The sequence below is a fragment of the Terrapene carolina genome, unplaced genomic scaffold (genome assembly GCF_002925995.2).
Source record: "Terrapene carolina triunguis isolate 2854851 unplaced genomic scaffold, T_m_triunguis-2.0 Scaffold120, whole genome shotgun sequence".
Taxonomy (NCBI): Eukaryota; Metazoa; Chordata; order Testudines; family Emydidae; genus Terrapene; species Terrapene triunguis.
This window is the reverse complement of record NW_020664471.1, coordinates 6,697,150-6,716,034: the sequence shown is the minus strand read 5'-3', so window position 1 is coordinate 6,716,034 and position 18,885 is coordinate 6,697,150. Positions and strand designations below refer to the sequence as shown.

Sequence of the window (18,885 nt, the reverse complement as noted above, 5' to 3'; positions counted from 1 at the left end):
GCTAGTTTCTTCCAATACATTCCTATTCATTTAGTGTCAGCTTTTGCAGTCCAGAATAAGCCAGCCAATGACTGCCTTGTATTATATATAAAAGGTGAAGCAAACTCTGTTTAAAAAAATATTTGCAGAGCTCCAAACTGAGAGAGACTAAGATTAATTTAATCTTCTATAAACCTAGTCTACAATCACTGCTGCTTAGGGGAGGTAAAGGTAGCAAAAATCAAAGGGGTTCCAACATTTTTATGCATTCCAAAGCCAGCTGGATCAAAATGCAGTATTGCACATTAAGATTCTAAACCTGGCAATTCAGATTTACATTCGCAGAGGGGGGCATATCTTGTGAAGGATACATTTCCTGATTCACATACTAATCAGTTTCTTGCTTTAAACAAATCACTTATTGTTATCCCAATGATATATTACTATATAATTGCTGACTTTGGACCTGTTCATAGAAATCTGAATGTGAGCACATCAAGATAAAGAGAATATTTAGTTTTATTAACATTTTCTCTTAAATTTTCCCCTGGATTCTAGGAACTCCTGAAAGGTTCCTTTTTTTGCCAGTGACTTCAACTCTTCCTAATTTTACATTCACACACCAGAATTAAAAATGTAACTACCACCAAGTCTCAGACTACAGTGATTTGTTCAACCTTAATGATATAAAATTGGCCAGTCCGTTAAGTCTTATTTGTAAGGTCTAACCCAGAGTTAGTGGATGTTTGTGTTTGGTATGGAGGGTGATGTCTGTGATTTTCTTTCAAGTCTCTGATCCAGAATTCAATTCCAGATATAAAGATGAAATTTCATTTGTCAGGAAACACTTTCACAGCCAGAAAACAATGTCAAAGTTGAGCTTGCTAGTGCTTTCAAAACGAAATCATGCAGCTGAGGGCCTCATACAAACCCCACTATTTCTTCACACTTCCTGTTACGTTCCTTCCAGTCATCCTAAACCCCAAAATCTATGAAATTACATGGTGAGCTAGTGGGGCCTTTATAGCACTGTCTCTTGTCTCTTCTTCCTCATCAAATTAAATGAACATTCCTTCAAGACCTTGAGTGATTATCTGTTGACCCCCACACTTATCTAGTTTCTGGAGGCCTCCAGACACCCCTACTCTCCTGCCCTCTTCCTTAAAAAAGCCCCACAATATCTCTTGGCTTGTAGCAGGCATCCTCTGTAGGTGTTAACTGGCATGGTGAGGAGGGGTGAGTCCAATTCTCAAGATATCACTTCGGCTAACTTCAAACTGTCTTCTTGAAATACTAAACTACATTGGCCAATGGTGAAATCAGCATCAGTGACAGCCTATGAGTTGCATTTATCTCCCACAGGGACAGCTAACAGACAAACAGGGCATCACACAAAGCTACTAATTTTGGAATGAGTTTCCAGGTACCATATGTCATACAGAAGTTGTATCTGACTAGTCCCAGAAATTTTGGAAACCTAGGAGAAGCAGGAAGTGACACAAAGGCACAACATGGAACTTTTAGGAAACCACATTTTTCCTCCCTCACATATAAAAGTCCTGTCAAGCCTAAGTCCTGTGTAATTTTTTGTGAACAGCCTATTTTCTTCATATTTTGATTTGATTAGTCATCTGGACTTGATGCATAATGTATTTTTTTTTTCATAAATATTCAGGTGGAGAGGATGGTGACCTAAATTTTGGCCGTCTGTGGACAAAAATAAGGAGTGCTGTTTTGAATGCTTAAACTCATCCTTGCTACTGCTATGATTTTTGGCTGGAGACAAGATTTCTGCTAGGCTTAGGACCATTATATTTAGATAACTACCTTTGTAATGGAAAGGGTGTGAAACATTTTTATGTTAATAGTAAAGTAAAATGTAAGAGCACAGTTTCTGTAGAAATCTGAGTGAGACATGATTTTAAATTATACAAGCTGCCCATAACTGAAATATTTCCGGATAGGCCATCCAGCTATTGAGTGCTGTTATATAAAGTCAGTTTCAGCATTGAGTTCAACACTGAGAGTTTTTGTGACAATAGTGGAATAGTGGAATTGTTCACTTTTGGAAAATTGGATTTTCTGCGGTGTCCATTTTCTGCTGGCATATATTGCTAGGAATTTCACTCACATGTCCAAAGCACTGAAACAAGCCAACGCCAAACATTTGGCTAACCCTAAGCTAATAAAGCACCATTTCTAAATCAGAAGACATACAGTACACACAAGCTTATATGATGCTGAAGTGCTGTTGTCACTTTTTTCATAAAGGTTATGTCAGCCATGTCTTTCAGAGACATAGAATAGAAACTGAACATTTGCTTTGAGTCAAAACAGTGTAAAAAAAGTGGGAGTCTGGGGGCAGTTTTAGCTCCCATGAGATTCTCTGTGGTCCAGTCGGAACTCTGTATGTCCACCATCCACCCCATTTTAATTCAACTGTCTCCCAGCCATTGTCCTCTTCTCTCCAGATAACTGGATGGGACTGTGTTGAGCCCATCACTTTGCTTCTTAATGTGTTCTGGAAGCTCACTGTTGTCATTTTCTTTCCCCATGCATTGAGCATGCTGTCTCTGAAAGGCTTCTAGTTCTGCCAAACTAGTGTGTGAAAATTGAGAACACTGACACAATGCCAAAAACTGAAACTTGGCTGTGTAAATATTTGGACTTTGCTTAGTCCATGTGTATAGAAGCTGTTTTTTTTTTTTTACAACTTTTTAAAATAGGCATAGCCATATTGAAACAATAATGGCTTCCTCTGGGCATTGTTCTTAATGTTATGCATCTTTGCTGGGGGCAGATCTTTGCACTCTAGCTCTGTAGTGTGTTTTGGTTTCTCTGCCCTATTTCACTTTTCTGGCTCACCTGGATAAAATATCCATGTTGTGAAAGATGTATAATTATTCATGAGTTTCTATACATGGACTGTACTTGTATTACAAATTGTAAAACCTACTCATAAATATATAGCCAGGAAAATCATACTGGCTTTACACTGCTGACATGTTCTGAAGGAGCCTTTAAAGCATTGTATTGACTTGCCAATGAATGTCTCCATAGAACAACACAGCATTTACCGTGTTTGGATCACTTATGATCTGACAAAGTGTAACATGTTCGGGACTCTCTTTAGGTGAGTTGTGTCCAAAGTTAAAACTTAGTCACTAAAAGCATTTGGGTTTTATGTGGCCATTTCAAACCTGTCTTTCCATTCGGTGGGTTTATTTTCTTAAAGAAAGCTAATTATAATAAAATATCATTATGCCTCTAACAAAAAGGGACACTGTCAGTGCCTCCCAGTAAACAGAGCACTCACCTGGGATGTGGGAGACCCAGGTTCAATTCCTCCTCTGCCTGATGTGAGAGAAGGGATTTGAACTTGGGTGTCAGTCAGTGGGCCAGAGACAGTGAGACTGACTCTATAGCCTTGTGGTTTGGGTACTCACCTTGGAGATGGGAGACCTTCATTCAAACCCCCCTATTTAATTATCTATATGCAGCCGAATAGCTTCGGGGGGGGGGGGAGAGAAGAGATATGCTGTAGAAGTGTAGAGTATCCTAGAGCCCAGTGGCTAGGGCACTCTTGTGCACTGTATGAGACTTAAATTCAAATCCCATTTCCATGTCAGGTAGAGGGTGGAATTGAACTCAGGTCTTCCTCATTCCAGGCAAGTGCCCTAACCATTGGACTAAAAGTTAGAAGGGAGGTGACCACTGCCACTGCTTTTCTTACTCCACCACTTTTTTTTTCTTTCTGAAATTATTTGTCAACTTCGTGTTAAATTTGCAAATACTTTTGGGTCAACAAAATCTCAATTTTTCAGTGAATAAGTTATTTGTCTGAAAAAATTTGCCCAATCCTTTTTATATATATATATAAACTTACATTTATTGTGTCTAATAATTATGTCACACACACACACACACACACACACTAAAGAGAAATACATGATATTCTTACCACAGGCAGGAAATGGATCTTGATTTTCAAAGCTGCAGTTCTTGAGCAATGAGAGTCCAAAGTTGGGAGCTGTCTTTACTTTTAAATATCAGGCCTTTCAGAGCTGACCCAGATTTTGAAACCTGTTGAAACTCGAGTCCTTCAACTGGTAGAGGCTTGAGTTTATTGTAATAATGATGATCCAAGTGGAATATAGAACAGAGGGTGACAACCACATACTTCTTGTTGCATCTCTTACTAGTCATTTAGAAGAGGCTTTATATCTCTTTTTTATTGGAATGGGAAGATTAAGGGGAAAATAGCCCCTGGATATTCGCATTGGCTCTACTAGAAAAAAAAGGACTAGGAATTTTTCCTTCTTTCATTTGGCTGACAATTTTGAAAAATGTATAATACCTTATATCACTGCATAGGAATAATATATGTAGCATGGAAAAGTTACAGGCCAGAAAGGTAAACGTGTGTTAGGCTATATATGTTTATAACCAAGTTTTCCTCTCCGGGGGTGTGTTACAACAGCTGGGTTTTCCATTGCCATGACAGACTGCCTCTTCTATAGTCCAATACAGGTGCAAAACTTTTATCCTAAAGCAGACTTTTCATTTTCATGTCATGGTTGTGTATATTCGCTGTAAACTTGCAAAAATGTTCCAGTGTTTTTTTCCAGAATTTTAAAGGAGTTGTAAAGTTGAAACTGTTTCTTGAACTATACTGTAATTAAATTATTGAGTGAATTTCAAGCTTAAAAATAAGCATGCAAAACAAACTTCAGAAACTAAAATTAAAATGAAATATTGAACACTGAGTATTAGTAAGGCCCTACCAAATTCATAGTCCATTTTGGTCAATTTCACAGCCAGGGGATTTTAAAATTAGTCAGTTTCACATTTTCAGATGTTTACATCTGAATTTTCACAGTGTTGTAACGGGGGGGTCCCGACCCAAAAGGCTGTCAGAGTGTGGGGGGCACAAGGCTATTGTAGGGGGGAGGGTGGGGTTGCCACCCTTACTTCTGCCCTGCTGCCTTTACAGCTGGGCAGCCAGAGAGAAAGGATGTTGGCCAGGCGCCCAGCTCTAAAGCCAGCGCCACTGCCAGCAGCAGCGCAGAAGTGAGGGACACAGTGTATGGTGGGGGGGTTACCATATGTCTGGTTTTCCTGGCAGTCTCCCACCCAAGTGGAGGGATGACAGCTGGAGCCACAGCCTCCCCGTGCAGGGGGCCACAGCTGGAGCCGCAGCCTCCACGCAGGGGAGGTGAGGGTGTGACAGCTAGAACCATTGCAACTTCCTGAGGTTCTCGGAAAGGGTCTGACCCACCCTGGGAGTGGCCCCTGCAGGGAAAGAGGAAGTCTCGTCCCTTCTCATCCCTGGTCAGGACTAACAGCTGGAGCCCTGTGCAGGGTAGGAGCCCCTAGCTGGGAGCCAGATTTCATAGGGGAGATCAGATTTCATGGCCCATGATGCAGTTTTCACGGCCATGAATTTTGTAGGGCCATAAGTATTAGTCACAGCTAAAGCCTGCACTTGTTTGTCTCTCCTACCACAATTTTTTTAAAATGTAAGTCCCACTCACCATGTCCATTTATGTTTGTATTGTACTGGGTTTCTTTCATTCTATAAGTTATGCCCTAGCAAAGGGTATTCTGGCTGAAACATACAGTGATAGTGATACAGAGAAAAATAAAGAAATATGCCTGAATTAACTTTCATATTATCCAGGTGATTTTAATTACTTGTGGTTTGATCAAGTGTAGCAGAAAGTGGTTTACAATTGACTGATGCTATACAACTGAAACCCCCAAAATTAAATTTTGGGTGCACAAAACAGAGACTCTGAATTCAGAAACTCATTATAACATGTTCTAAACCAAAGCAGAAATGTAGCTGTGCCTAACAAAAGATGTAGCAGTTAATTTGTGATGAAGACTTCCCTTGATGTACTCAAAGGGAAAAGATTTTGGGGGGATGGGGGAAGAGGAAATCTAGACTCTTGTTTTTGTTTTTTAGTTAATTAAATACGTTAACAATAACAAAATAAGCAGATTTGTCAATTGACATAGTGATGAGACACTTATGTGATCTGACTCTCCCAAATAAGCTACTTTAAAATAATATAGAAGTGTGTAATAAGACATTTATTGCTGATGGGAACATAATGGGAGGAGACATTTTTTATTCCATTAGAAGGGCTGTCACTCAGTCAGAATGTAAATCTCTGGGTCATTGACCTATTCTTTTGCATATGCGGTCTAGTACAAACAATAGATCTGTACTAATTAGACACAATAAATGTAAGATGTTCCAGTTTTTGAGTCATCTAGTTTCTTTATGTTTACAGTAATACAGTAACAACTGCAAACTATCCTGATGCAAAGGAAAGACAGGAAGAATAGTAAGATGCCAGTATGGCTTCATTAGGAGCTCTTTAATGACCTGAAAATCAAAAAGGAATCCTACGAAAATGGATACATGGACAGTTTGCTAAGAAGGAGTTCAAAAGAAGTAGCAACAGCATGTAGGGACAAAATTAGAAAGACTGAGGCACAAAATGAGTTACACCTAGCAAGGGACATAAAAGTCAGTAAGAGAAGGTTCTTTAAATACATGAGAAGCAAGAGAAAGATGAAGGGAAGTGTAGGTCCTCTTACCAGAGAAGGAGAATTAATAACTAATGACATCCAGAAGGCTGAAACAAAACACCTCAGTCTTCACCAGGGTACTTAAGAAATTAGCTGAAGCAATTTCAGAACCCTTAGCAATTATCTTTGAGCACATCTGGAGGACAGGTGAGGTCACAGAAGACTGGAGAAGGGCAAACTTAGTACCTGTATTTTAAAAGGGGAACAAAGAGGACCTGGGAAATTAAAGATCAGTGTTAGCCTAACTTTGATAGCTGGGAAGATACTGGAACAAATTATTAAACAATCAGTTTGTAAGCAATTGAGGGTTATAAGTAATAGCCATAATGGATTTGTCAAGAACAAATCATGTCAAATCAAATTAGTTTCCTTCTTTGACAGGGTTACTAGCCTAGTGGATGGAGGGAAGCAGTAGATGTGATGTAATCTTGCTTTTAGTTAGGCTTTTGAGACATTCCCACAGGACATTCTCATAAGCAAACTAGGGAAATACAGTCTAGATGAAATTACTATAAGGTGGGTTCACAACTGGTTGAAGGACTATACTCAAAGAGTAGTTATCAGTAGTTTGCTGTCAAATTAGTAGCGCATATCTAGTAGGGTCTTACAGGGGTCAGTCAATATTTTCAGTAATGGAGTGGAGAGTATGCGTATAACATTTGCAGACAACATGAAGATGGGAAGGTTTGCAAGCACTTTGGAGGACAGGATTAGAATTCAAAAGGACCTTGACAAATTGGAGAATTAGTCTGAATTCAACAAGATGAAATTCAGTAAGGACAAATGCAAAGCACTTCACTTAGGAATGAAAAATCAGATCCCTACACCTACAAAATGGGTAATAACAGGGTACGTGGCAGTACTGCTGAAAAGGATCTGGGAGTTATAGTGCATCACAAATTGAATATGAGTCAAAAATGTGATACAGCTGTGAAAAAAGCTATCATTCTGGAGTGTATTACTAGGAGTGTACAATTCTACACACTACATTTTAGGAAAGATGGGGACAAATTGCAGAGTCCAGAGGAGATCAACAAAAATTATGAAAGGTGTGGAAAACCTGATCTATGAGGAAAGGTTAAGAAAATTGGGCATGTTTAGCCTTGATAAAAGAAGACTATAGGGGGTCCCTGCTAATAGTCTTCAAATATGTTAAAGGATGTTATTAAAGAGGACTGTGATCAATTGTTCTGCATGTCCACTGAATGTAGGACAAGAAGAAATGGGCTTAACCTGCGTCAAGGGAAATTTATGTTAGATATTAGAAAAAACTTTCCAATTATAAGGATGGTTAAGCTTTGGAATAAGCTTCCAAGGGAGGTTGTGGAATCCCCATCATTGGAAGATTTTTAAACAGGTTGGACAGACACCTGTCAGGGATGATCTAGGTTTACTTGGGGTATGTCTTCACTACCGGCTGGATCCGCAGGCAGCGATCGATCCATGGGGGGATTGATTTATCATGTCTAGTCTAGACGCGATAAATCGATCCCCGAGCGCTCTCCCGTCGACTCCTGTACTCCAGCTCAGCGAGAGGCGCAGGCAGAGTTGATGGGGGAGCGGCAGCAGTCGACTCACCGCGGTGAAGACACCACGGTAAGTCGATCTAGATCGATTTCTCCCCTCCCCCCAGTGTAGTCCTGCCACAACATAGAGGGCTGGACTTGATGACTTCTCAAGGGTCCCTTCTGGCTCTATGATTCTATGTTACAATTTCAGTGTCTGTCTGAGCAGAGCGGGAATTTTATAAGCAATTTACTTTCTGTCAACAATTTGTTTTTTAGGCAAAATCCTTGTTTCGTGACCAGAGCTGTATATCTTGATGTCCTTGTTGTGCTGAGTGATTACCTTGGGAAATCTAGAAGAAAAGGCAAGTCAACTATAATATACAACTTCTAAATCAGCTGCAGGAAATTTCAGTGCTATATTAACCCTGGGTGAGGGTTAGGGGGAATAGATGCACTAGTTTGACCAGTTGGAGCTGCTGGGTGCTGAGCACTTTTGAAAATCTGGACACTTTGTGTAGGAGTCTAGATGAGGAGAAACTCACGACCCGTTGGTATCTGTGAGAACCAGTCCTTGCAGGGGGTGCTGAAGAGAAGGAGGGTTCCTTCCCGCCAGGGGTTAAAGGTGCTGCCTTTGCAGCATTCCTAGTTCCTGCTGGTCAAAAGCTTAAAAGTCAAACTCTGATCCCCTGTGTAGCTCAAGCTTTCTAAGTAGTTCTGTTTTATTGGTGCAAAATTTCAAAGATGGAATAGTGTCTCCAATCCACCCTGGAAAAAATGGGTAAGTTCTATGGGAGTATGGAAAACCTGATAGGGATCATTTCTGCAATAGGGTGAGAAGTTTTACAGAAAGTCACACCTCCAAAGATTCAGCAGTTTGATTGTTTACACCATCAATGGGAAGTTCTTGGATGAAGGAACAATCAAAACGATTAATGGCATTAAATTGTTGCTTAGCATGTTATTTATTTAAGGGGGGAGGGATAGCTCAGTGGTTTGAGCATTGGCCTACTAAACCCAGCGTTGTGAGTTCAATCCTTGAGGGGGTCACTTAGGAATCTGGGGCAAAATCAGTACTTGGTCCTGCTAGTGAAGGCAGGGGGCTGGACTCAATGATCTTTCAGGGTCCCTTCCAGCTCTATGAGATAGATATATCTCAACGTATTATTATTATGGTCAGACAAAGCACAATAAATGATGAAGTAAAGTGAAGGCATGATTAGAAGGCCAGGCCTCTGGAGTGTGACTGGAGGAAGGATAGATTCTGTGCAGCTATAATTAGCTTACTGTGTCCACGTATTGCACAGTTCTTCAGCGTGGTGCTTTATTATTATCCTGCCCTTAGCCACTGGCACAGCAAGGTGAGTTAAGAACAGTTTTGTTGGTTTAATTCAAACCCATAACTTAAGTGTTTTTGTGGTTTAATTTTAATGCGGCATTTAGCTGATTGAGACAAATCCTTTATTTAAAAAAGGGTCTCTTCTGGAGGGAGACACTCTCAGAATTAAATACATTTCACTTGTTAAATGTTTCACACATTTTCTTGCTGAGGGGTTTTTGCAAAGCAAGAATAGATTTAACTTACATAGAAGCGCTGCCAGTCAGACTACTTGGCTAGCACCACTCAAGTTTCAGGGCAAAACTGGCAAGCTCAAGCTCCCAGGCAGAGCAAGAGCTGCAATTATCTGGTACTGCTTTATATCCCCCTCCCCACAATGAGCTTTCCACCACCAGGGACCCACAGCTCTGGGGAACATTAAATCCAGCATAGCCTGATGCTGAATCCAAATGTATGCTTTTACTGAAGGATTAAGCAAAAAGAGAAGCTGTGGGGAATGTGGTCTTAACCAAACCAAAATATATGAAGTAATAGCAGTGGGGATGTAGAAAATAGCCCCCAAAGGGGCATACGTGCAGAAGACCTGTTAGGCAAGGGAACAGGTGGATTCTACTTCATGGGAGGACGATAGGAGGCAGAGGTCAATGCAGAGGGTTCATATATCCTGTGCAACGAGGAGATTGCTCCTGCACCATGCCATGGGGGTGCAGGCTTAGTGGCTCCACGACTACGTAGATCCTATGTAGGAACATTGAAATTGCCATCCTGGATCAGGCCAGTGTTGCATCTAATCTGGTATCCTGTCACAAACAGTGGTCAGTATCTGATGCTTCAAAGGAAGGTACAAGAAACGTTGCAGAAAGTAGTTTTAGTATAACCTGCCCCCAGGGAAAATTTCCTCCTATCCACAATAATTAGAGTTTGACTTGTGCCCTGAAACACGAGGGTTTATATCTCTTCCAAAAGTCTCATTTTTTAAAAATACATGTAAAAATATATTTACTGTTATAACTCCAGATATTCTTGTTATCTGTCTAAGGGCTGGTCTACACCCAGCCGCTAGTTCGGCGGCTGGGGATCGAAGTTCTGGGTTCGACTTATCGCGTCTGGTCTGGACGCGATAAGTCGAACCAGGAAGTGCTCGCCGTCGACTGCGGTACTCCAGCTCGGCGAGAGGAGTACCGCGGAGTCGACGGGGAGCCTGCCTGCCGCGTGTGGACCGCGTCTGAACCGCGGTAAGTTCGAACTAAGGTATGTCGACTTCAGCTACGTTATTCACGTAGCTGAAGTTGCGTACCTTAGTTCGACTTGGGGGGTTAGTGTAGACCAGGCCTTAATGTCCTGTCCTTCTTGGAATACTGATACGCTCAAAACCTGCCTTCTCAAGTCCATTCATTATTTTATATATTTTTATCATGTTTCCTCATATTTGTGTCCTTTCTAAGGTGAACAATCTTAGTCTTTTCAATCTCTCTTCATATGAGAATTTTTCCAACCCCTAATCATTCGTGTCGCCTGCTTCTGAGCCCCTTGTAATTCTGCACTAATCCTTTTTAAAACGGAGTGATCAGAATTAAATACAGTATTCCAGGTGAGGGCATCTCATTGTTTTATATAGTGGCATTGTCATATTTTTTATCAATTTCCATCTCATCCCTTATGCATCCTAATGTCTTGTCTGCTTTTTGACACTGCTGCACATAGATCAGAGGTCTTTGTTGACCTGTCCACATCTGTCAATTCATCTGTTCCCTTCCAACCCTCATCTTTTGAGGAGCAGTTTCATTACAGAGACTCTTGCATTGCTGTGGCTGTACTAATGGCTGGGTCTCCACTCCACGTCTGGGGGTTAGAGGATTTCATTCCCTATTCGCAGCTCCTGCAACTTGGATTTTGTGCTGTGGGAAAATATTTGATCCTAAAAAAAATGATATTGTATATACATATTTATCTTTGTTCATATGTACTCCACTGGGAAAGTCATTAACATTTGTGTTCACATATGATAATTTCAAAATACTACATTACTTCAGTACATTTTCTATGAAAATGCATTCAAATAAAGTAGCCTTTATTGACTGAAAGAGCACTCTTTTATGTTATATACAACTAGGAGTGTCCTAATAATATATTAAAGAGAATCTGTAGCCTAAGCAGTGTTGTCTCAAGTCTTATACTTAAATACTGTAAGCAATAATTGCAATTTGAAGTTTTACATTCTTCATAGTTTAAACATCTTTCTCCAATGAGTGTGTTTCTGGTTATGGGCCACAACTGTTCTATTTTATTCTTGATTTGTAAAGTTGTTTCAGTAAAATAAAAGGGGGATGGACAAGTCCAAATAAAACTGTTTCTTAGTGTGTTTATATAAGAGGCCCCAGGAAGTGCTGTATATGAGTTCCAGGCCACAGACTGAAACTGATTTTCATCAACACAAACTGGAATGCAGTGTAATGAGTCTGCAACTGGTTAAAATCAGACCACTTCTAATTGATTGTGCCTGTCAAAGGGGTTACAATTACAAAGACATTTTCAGAGTACAACCATGCCTAGTCTTTTCCTATTTTACATTTACTTTCTGTCAATGATTTGTTGTCTTCAATAAATAATACCTCTCTGTTAAAGTCCAGTTTAGACCATGTGGAATTTGCTACACAAATTCAAAGCAATTTAAGATGCAGGAAAGGGAGGAGAGGCAGCAGTGGTGGAGACTAAAACTATCTTGCTCAACTAAAAATTGATTATAACCCCAAAAAAAAATATGTTGAGATAAGGTCCAGAAGTATTTATCTGTCTTAAAAAGGCTAGATATTCTGCCTTACTGCTTTGGTCATGAGTGTTGCAGAATGCACTTCCTCAGAAACCTTTATTAAAATTAGAGACTTGCATCATAAGTTTGCACAGTTTAGTCTCTACTGTTTGTACACACAAAAAACTTATTTGGAATGTGTAACAACAAATATCATACAGTAGTCAGCTTCTTAAAGCACATCTGGCCACTGTTCATTTGTTTCCCAGTATGAAAGCCCTTATGCTCCTCAAGCAGTATGCAAAGTTTTGATGCTTAGAGCTAGCTTCTGGTGTGCTTTTGGATCTCAGCGCTAAGACTCCTGAGACGCCACATGACCCAAAGATAATGTAAATTTTCGAGAAATGGCCACAGTCTTCAAATCTGGCATGTTCCAGGGTTTTTCCAATTTAATGAGGGAGGACTATGCATTCTGAAGCTCCTCTGACTTGGGGAAGCCTGGGAACTTTAAAATGTGTAACTTGTAACAAGTGTATCCTGCTGGAGAATAGCCAAGTTCTCTCCCTCCAAATAGAACAGCACTACAGTGGACAACACAAGAGATTAGGGAGATGGGGAGTCAGGGAATTATTGGTAATAGGAAATTCAGAGAGTCAGGTAGCTTATTAGTAAAAGGCAGTGGAAAGTAAAGAGGAAACTGATTTGAGTTGAAGGAGGGAGGCAGAAAAGAGTGGTCATTTCACTATGCAAACTTATAAGAAATTAGTCTGATACATGCAATCTTGACACTGCTTGATTTTTTTCATTGCCACTGAGACTGATTAGCTATAGTGGTAAACTATACTGGCTGACTTTCCTAATAGAAGTTTCCCAAACATAATAAGCCATCTTGGCAAAAGGACTTTCTTGCTGGTATAACTTCATCTACACTGGCTTTTGCTGGCGTAGGTTTGTTGATTGGGGAATGATTTTTTCACAGTCCTAACTGACATAGCTATGCTGGCAAACTTTTAAGTGAGGACCTGGCCTCAGTCAGCACTTCCTGAATTTTGAATGCTTGATTGTCAACTTTAATGTTGCATTAACTCTACTTATTTTGCATGGTATTATTACTTGTATTTTCAATAATATCCCAAAGCGTAGAACTAATACAGTAATGGGAGAGTAGACTTTCAAGTTCTAAAAGGAATAAAATGTAGTCGAGACTTGTGTCCCTGAGGCAAGCGAGAGTCTGAATGCAGGCAATGAGAGGGTCTGTTCAGAGTACATCTACATTTTATGGCTAAGTAGAAGATTGACTGACAAATAAGAGTGATTAGGAAAAAAATATTATTTATCTGAAACTGCTCCAGAATTTCCATGGGAATGCAACAGAACCCAGCTGAAACACCAGCTGAAGTCAGGAAGAACTCCTGCTCATGTTGTACTATTGCACAATTACGTTTTGAGATTATACACCCTTCTCTGAAGCATTCAGCATTGGCCTTTGCCAGAAACAGTGTACAAGACTGGATGGACTATCCATCTGTTTTGGTGCAATATTTTTTATTACCAGATTTCTCTAAAGAGCACACTCATCTGGATTCCGGGCTGCTGCTCTCTAATTCCTTAGTGGCAGGTAGCGCCATCTGGTTGGTAGGTGTCGTGGTGCGCGACTCTCCGCTGCGGCACCTCCTGCTGCTCGTCTCAGGGAATTAGCGTTTCCGCCTCCGGAGTGCCCTCTGCAGGCCGGTGTCCCGCTGCCGCAGGCCCCCGTGTCCCTCCCAGGACCTGGTGCCCCTTGTCTTGGGTGCTGCCTCCTGGCAATACCCCCGCAGTCTCAGGGTCTCCCCACCCAGAGGAACCTCCAACTCTCTAGCCCCACCTTGCCTCGGTTGTGGGCTACTGCCAGTCACCATCTAGCCCCCGCTTACTGGGGCAGACTGCAGTGTAAAAGCCACTCATCATAGGCAAGGGGTTTTTGGACCTGCTGCCCCTGCCTACCCGTGGGCTGCCCTCTGCAACCCCAGTACCTAATTGGCCTTCCACTAGGACGCAGCCTGGGGGATTTCCAGGCCGGAGCTCCCCAGCTCCCTTGGCCTTCCCACAGCCCTGTGCCACTCCAGGTACTTTCTCTCAGCTCCCTGCAGCCAGGTCCCTCCCTCTCAAAGCTAGAGAGAGTCTGTCTCTGGCTTCTGGCCCCAGCCCTCTTATAAAGGCCAGCTGGGGCCTCATTAAGCCAGCCTCGGCCTGATTGGGGCGTGGCCCCCAGCTGAGGCTGCTTTCCCCAATCAGCCCCACTTTTCCTTCCCTGCCACAGCCCTCTCCCTGGACTGTTTTAAGCCTTTTAAGGCAGGAGCGGGTGACCACCCCGCTACAGTAGGCTTTTGGCACCCAGCAGAGCCCTTCCTACTTACTTATACCCAGTTGTCTGAAACTTCACAATGAGACAAGAGCTCCTGCTGCAGTGGATCCGCAGCAGTGACAACAGCAGGATCAGACCTGGGCTGTTCATCCTCCCTATTAGACAGACGAGGTGGGTGAGGTAGTATCTTCTATTGGACCCACTTGGGTTGGTGAGAGAGACAAGCTTCTGAAGAAGAGCTCTGTGTAAGCTCAAAAGCTTGTCTCTTTCACCAACAGAAGTGGGTCCAATAAAGTATATTACCTCACCCACCTTATGTGTCTAACATACTGGGATCGACAAGGCTACGAGACGGCTACAACACGGCATACATCCTCCCTATAACAGATGGGAAACCCTCCAAGACACAACCTTCCCTCCCCAGGCAGATGTCCCTTTATTTGTGCCATTCAGTGATTTGCCCTTGCTACAGTTCAATAGCTCTTGTCCATTCATAAAAAGCAAGTATATATATATATATAATTATAATATGATCTCTAATAGTAAATGGCAGAGTTTGCACAGCGTAGTGTGCAAAAGCAGATATTTGTTTATTTAACATACTGTTCTGCCCATTAATCAAATAAGAATATATAAATAAAGAAGAAAAGGAAACCAGTCAAAGCTACCAGAGAAAAGATGAAAGAAAAGTCTGTGTATAAGTCCTTAATAGACACTTTTTTCTACTATGCATGTACTGCCAGCCTCCTCGGGCCTAATTCTGTCCTCAGATATGCATAGGCAACTCCTTTTGACTTCAGAAGTACTGTAGCATTATATACCTTTTTCAAAAATACTGTTGCTTCAGTAGGAGAGAGAAAACCATGAGTATGATCTCAAAGGTGTGAACCTAACGGAATAAAGCCATTAGAATTTCATGTCCATGTTTTGATTTTTGACAGTTTAACAGTGGGATTTTCAGAAGTGCTGAGCATTTGCCTAACTCTGCTTTTATTAACGTCAATGGGAGTAAAGTTAGACTAATGCTGAGTGTTTTGACAATTGTACCCTATGTCAACAGCTCCTTTAAAACGTAGCAGGGCAGTAATCTGGGTAAAGTCATTTTATTGATATTGAAAAACTAGATTTTGACTTGCATGCCAACTTTTAGCATTTTATTCCTTATATCAAGTGTTGTAGGTTTCACAAGCATTGTGCAGATTGGTACCCAATTAGCATTCTCAGTCCCATGATGCACTGTAGTAAATAAACTAACAGGCTGGGCAGATCTGTCTTATTTTAGGTATCTTTAAGGGCTCATATTTTTCAATAGGTACAACTGCAAGAATATAATGCATCTGAAATGTGAGACACAAAAACCAGGCAATCAGTAAAGTTGTCTGGCATTTTATTTTTGTTTTACACCACATGGCCATGCTATCCTTAGAACAAATATTTGACAGTGGTGTTATCTTTGTCAAATATATTTGTGGTTTTCTTTGCTAATTAGAATGCATAGTACTTGTCCTGAGTTTCTGCCAAATGTAATAAACTTTTTTTAGCTTCCATATATTATCAAAACTCCAAACGTTTTACAGTCTAGTTTGTGAAAATGAAGTTGGAATCTCCAAAACAGTTTGTCTCAATGATAAGCTCGCGGATATTATATATAATTCTAAGGCTGAGAATGTGGGTGTTTTCATTTTATACAACTTGCTCTTAAAAGGAAGCTAAATGCTAAGTAAAGTAACCTTTCCCACAGGCTAACTTAGAAATTAATAATGGTAAAATGGTAAAATCCAGGAAAAATAGTTAAAAGTACTTTATACTCCTTACAACTTGAATAATTAACGTGACAGGAATAAATATAAGGTCAGTTATTTTAATGAGATTTTAACTTTCTTTACCTAAATCTCTAAGAAATGTGGCCAAACAATTATTATGGGGGGGGAGACCATTGGCAGCTTACAAATGCCTGCTTTGATTATTTGGGCTAATTAGGTTAAATATAACAAATTCCATCTGAACAAATTGAAAACAATTTCTATCTGTTCATTATGTCATAAATTATGTAAACTGTGGGTGCAGATGCATTTAATGTGGCACATGGTCAATGCCATTCTTTTGACTAAAGATTTAAAACATATTTTTAGAATGTGCAGACTTTTAGATAGTCTACTCCCACTGACTTTCAATTAGGCAAATCAACATGAAATCTGGTTGGATTACCCAATATTCTGATTTAATAAAATTAGCTCCTTGTCCTGGAAAAGATTGGTATGATAGGCAAAAAGATGATTTTTCCCTACATATACATAGAATTTGAAAAATCTGTCTCACCTGGCTACTTGCCTAATTAGGTATTTATGGGCCTCATCATCATTTATCATTGCACCTCACAAACATTACTAAACAGCCCAATGAGGAAAGGAAATATTTAGTCCCATTTTACACACAGAGAACTGAGGGACAAAGGATCAGAAAGGGGGGCACCATTGATGCCAGCTCTTGCAGTTTTATCACAAGTCTCACAATATTCAGATTTTTTAAAAGATTCTTGTGAATTGCTGATTTCTGCCTTCAATCTTATGAAGTTTTTCCCTCATCCAAAATGGCCAGCATCCCTCATTATTGTCAACATGACTGAAGCCACATGTTGCCTTCCAACAAGATGGCCACCATGTCTCTCTCACCTTTGCAAATGAAAGAAAGGCTGCTCCCAGCAAAAATGATTGCCATCTCCCACTGCTTCAAATAGGGCTGACACCAGCTGCCATCAGGGACAATGGTGGCACCTTAGTCACCATGTGAGGGTCAGGGGACAGGAGAATGCTAGTCAGGGTAGTGTTAGGGAATTGGACAGGGAACTGTGAGGAATCAGGAATGTGTAAGAAGCAAGAGGCAGAACAAGAGAAGAGTACAAGGAAATATGTGTTGGGACAGGAGGCAGACTGAGGAGGGTGCAATGGAAAGTGGGGGGGCAGGAGGCAGACTGAGTGGGCTCAGAGGAGTGGGGATAGGAGACAGACTCAGGGCAGTTGCAGGGAATTGTGGGGGGGCAACAAGAAGACTTGAGGGGGCTGCAGGGGAATGTGGCATGACAGGAAGAATGTGATGGATAGGGGACTCTGAAAGGATATGTGGGAGACCAGTTAATGTTGGAGAAGATAGAGGAGAGGATACTGGGGGAACATGGAGAGAAAATGTAAGAGTGCAGGTGCCTATTCTTTGGCTAGTTAGGAAGTAGGGGGTGGAGAAGGGTAGAAAGCAGCTCTCTACCCCGAAGGGGATAGGTGAGAGTAAGTGGAGACACTTCTGGTTGTTGAACAGAGAAGTCACATTCAGGGCCAATCAGAGGGGGGGCCAGAAGGGCCATTTGGCCTGGGCCTCAAGCTCAAAGGGGGCCTCAAATTTAGACACTTGTTAATTTTTTGGCATTTGATAAATTTCGCAACTTGTTTTTAAGCGCATCTCTATCAGACTAAAATGTGACACACTCTCTCAGCTTAGAGATGCAAATTTCAGCAAATAAGAGATGTGATTTGCTAAAAGACATAATTTTTTTGTTAACTGATATAGATTTTGTCATATTAAAGAGTTAAAATGTTCATAAATATTAATAAAAATATATCGGTTCTGATGGCACAAGATAAGACCATGTCGTCATTTTTTATTTTTATTATGGCTAGGGCCTCAAAAGCTGGAAGAGGCCCGGGCCGCTCTGGACCTCTGAGGGGACCTGGTCACATTTTGTGTGTGTGAACTTTGAACGTAAAATTATCATAGGAGATTATTATTTGGGAGTAGACAGCTTCCTCAAAAAGGTGAAAAAAATCAGACAGGAGATTAGATAGAGCAACAGAAGTATCTGTATTAAAGTACAATACACTAAGTTTTAAACATTAATTTCAATGTGCACAGGGCTTGTCTTCACTGCTGAGTTAACGTGACTTATAACTCGAGTCTTGCCTCTAACTTGGGTCCCATCGATACATACACATTCTGAACTCAAGTGTGGTGGTGCAGGGGGTACAGGTTACAGCTCAAGTTAGCACAATTTATCAGCTGCAGATCCAATCACTGTACATCTGGAGTGGTATTTTACAGTGTGGCTGCTCTCAATCGAGCTAGGCTAACTCAAGAGGAGTTAACTCAAGCATATAAAACTTGAGTTAACTATACAGTGAAGACATCGCCATCAGGGCCAGCTCTAACTTTTTTGCTGCCCCAAGCAAAAAAAAGGGTGCCGCCCTCCATAGCGCCACCATAACACCCCCACTCAGCACCGTGCTGACATTTCCCCCCCTCCCCCCGCGTGGAGCGCCGCACCGCCGAACCCCCCCAGCCCCCCGCGGAGCGCCGTGCTACTTGCCGAACGCGCCCCCCCCCC

The 18,885-nt window shown here is 41.2% G+C and overlaps 1 protein-coding gene across 1 annotated transcript in view; it reads left to right on the top strand.

Moving 5' to 3' along the window:
• Positions 1-18,885, top strand: part of THADA (THADA armadillo repeat containing) — a 324,328-nt gene that overhangs the window by 244,294 nt on the left and 61,149 nt on the right. Inside the window, exon 31 of the mRNA XM_029911747.1 lies at positions 8,364-8,449. Coding sequence (XP_029767607.1) covers positions 8,364-8,449 — 86 coding nt within the window. The remainder of the gene's footprint in view (positions 1-8,363; positions 8,450-18,885) is intronic.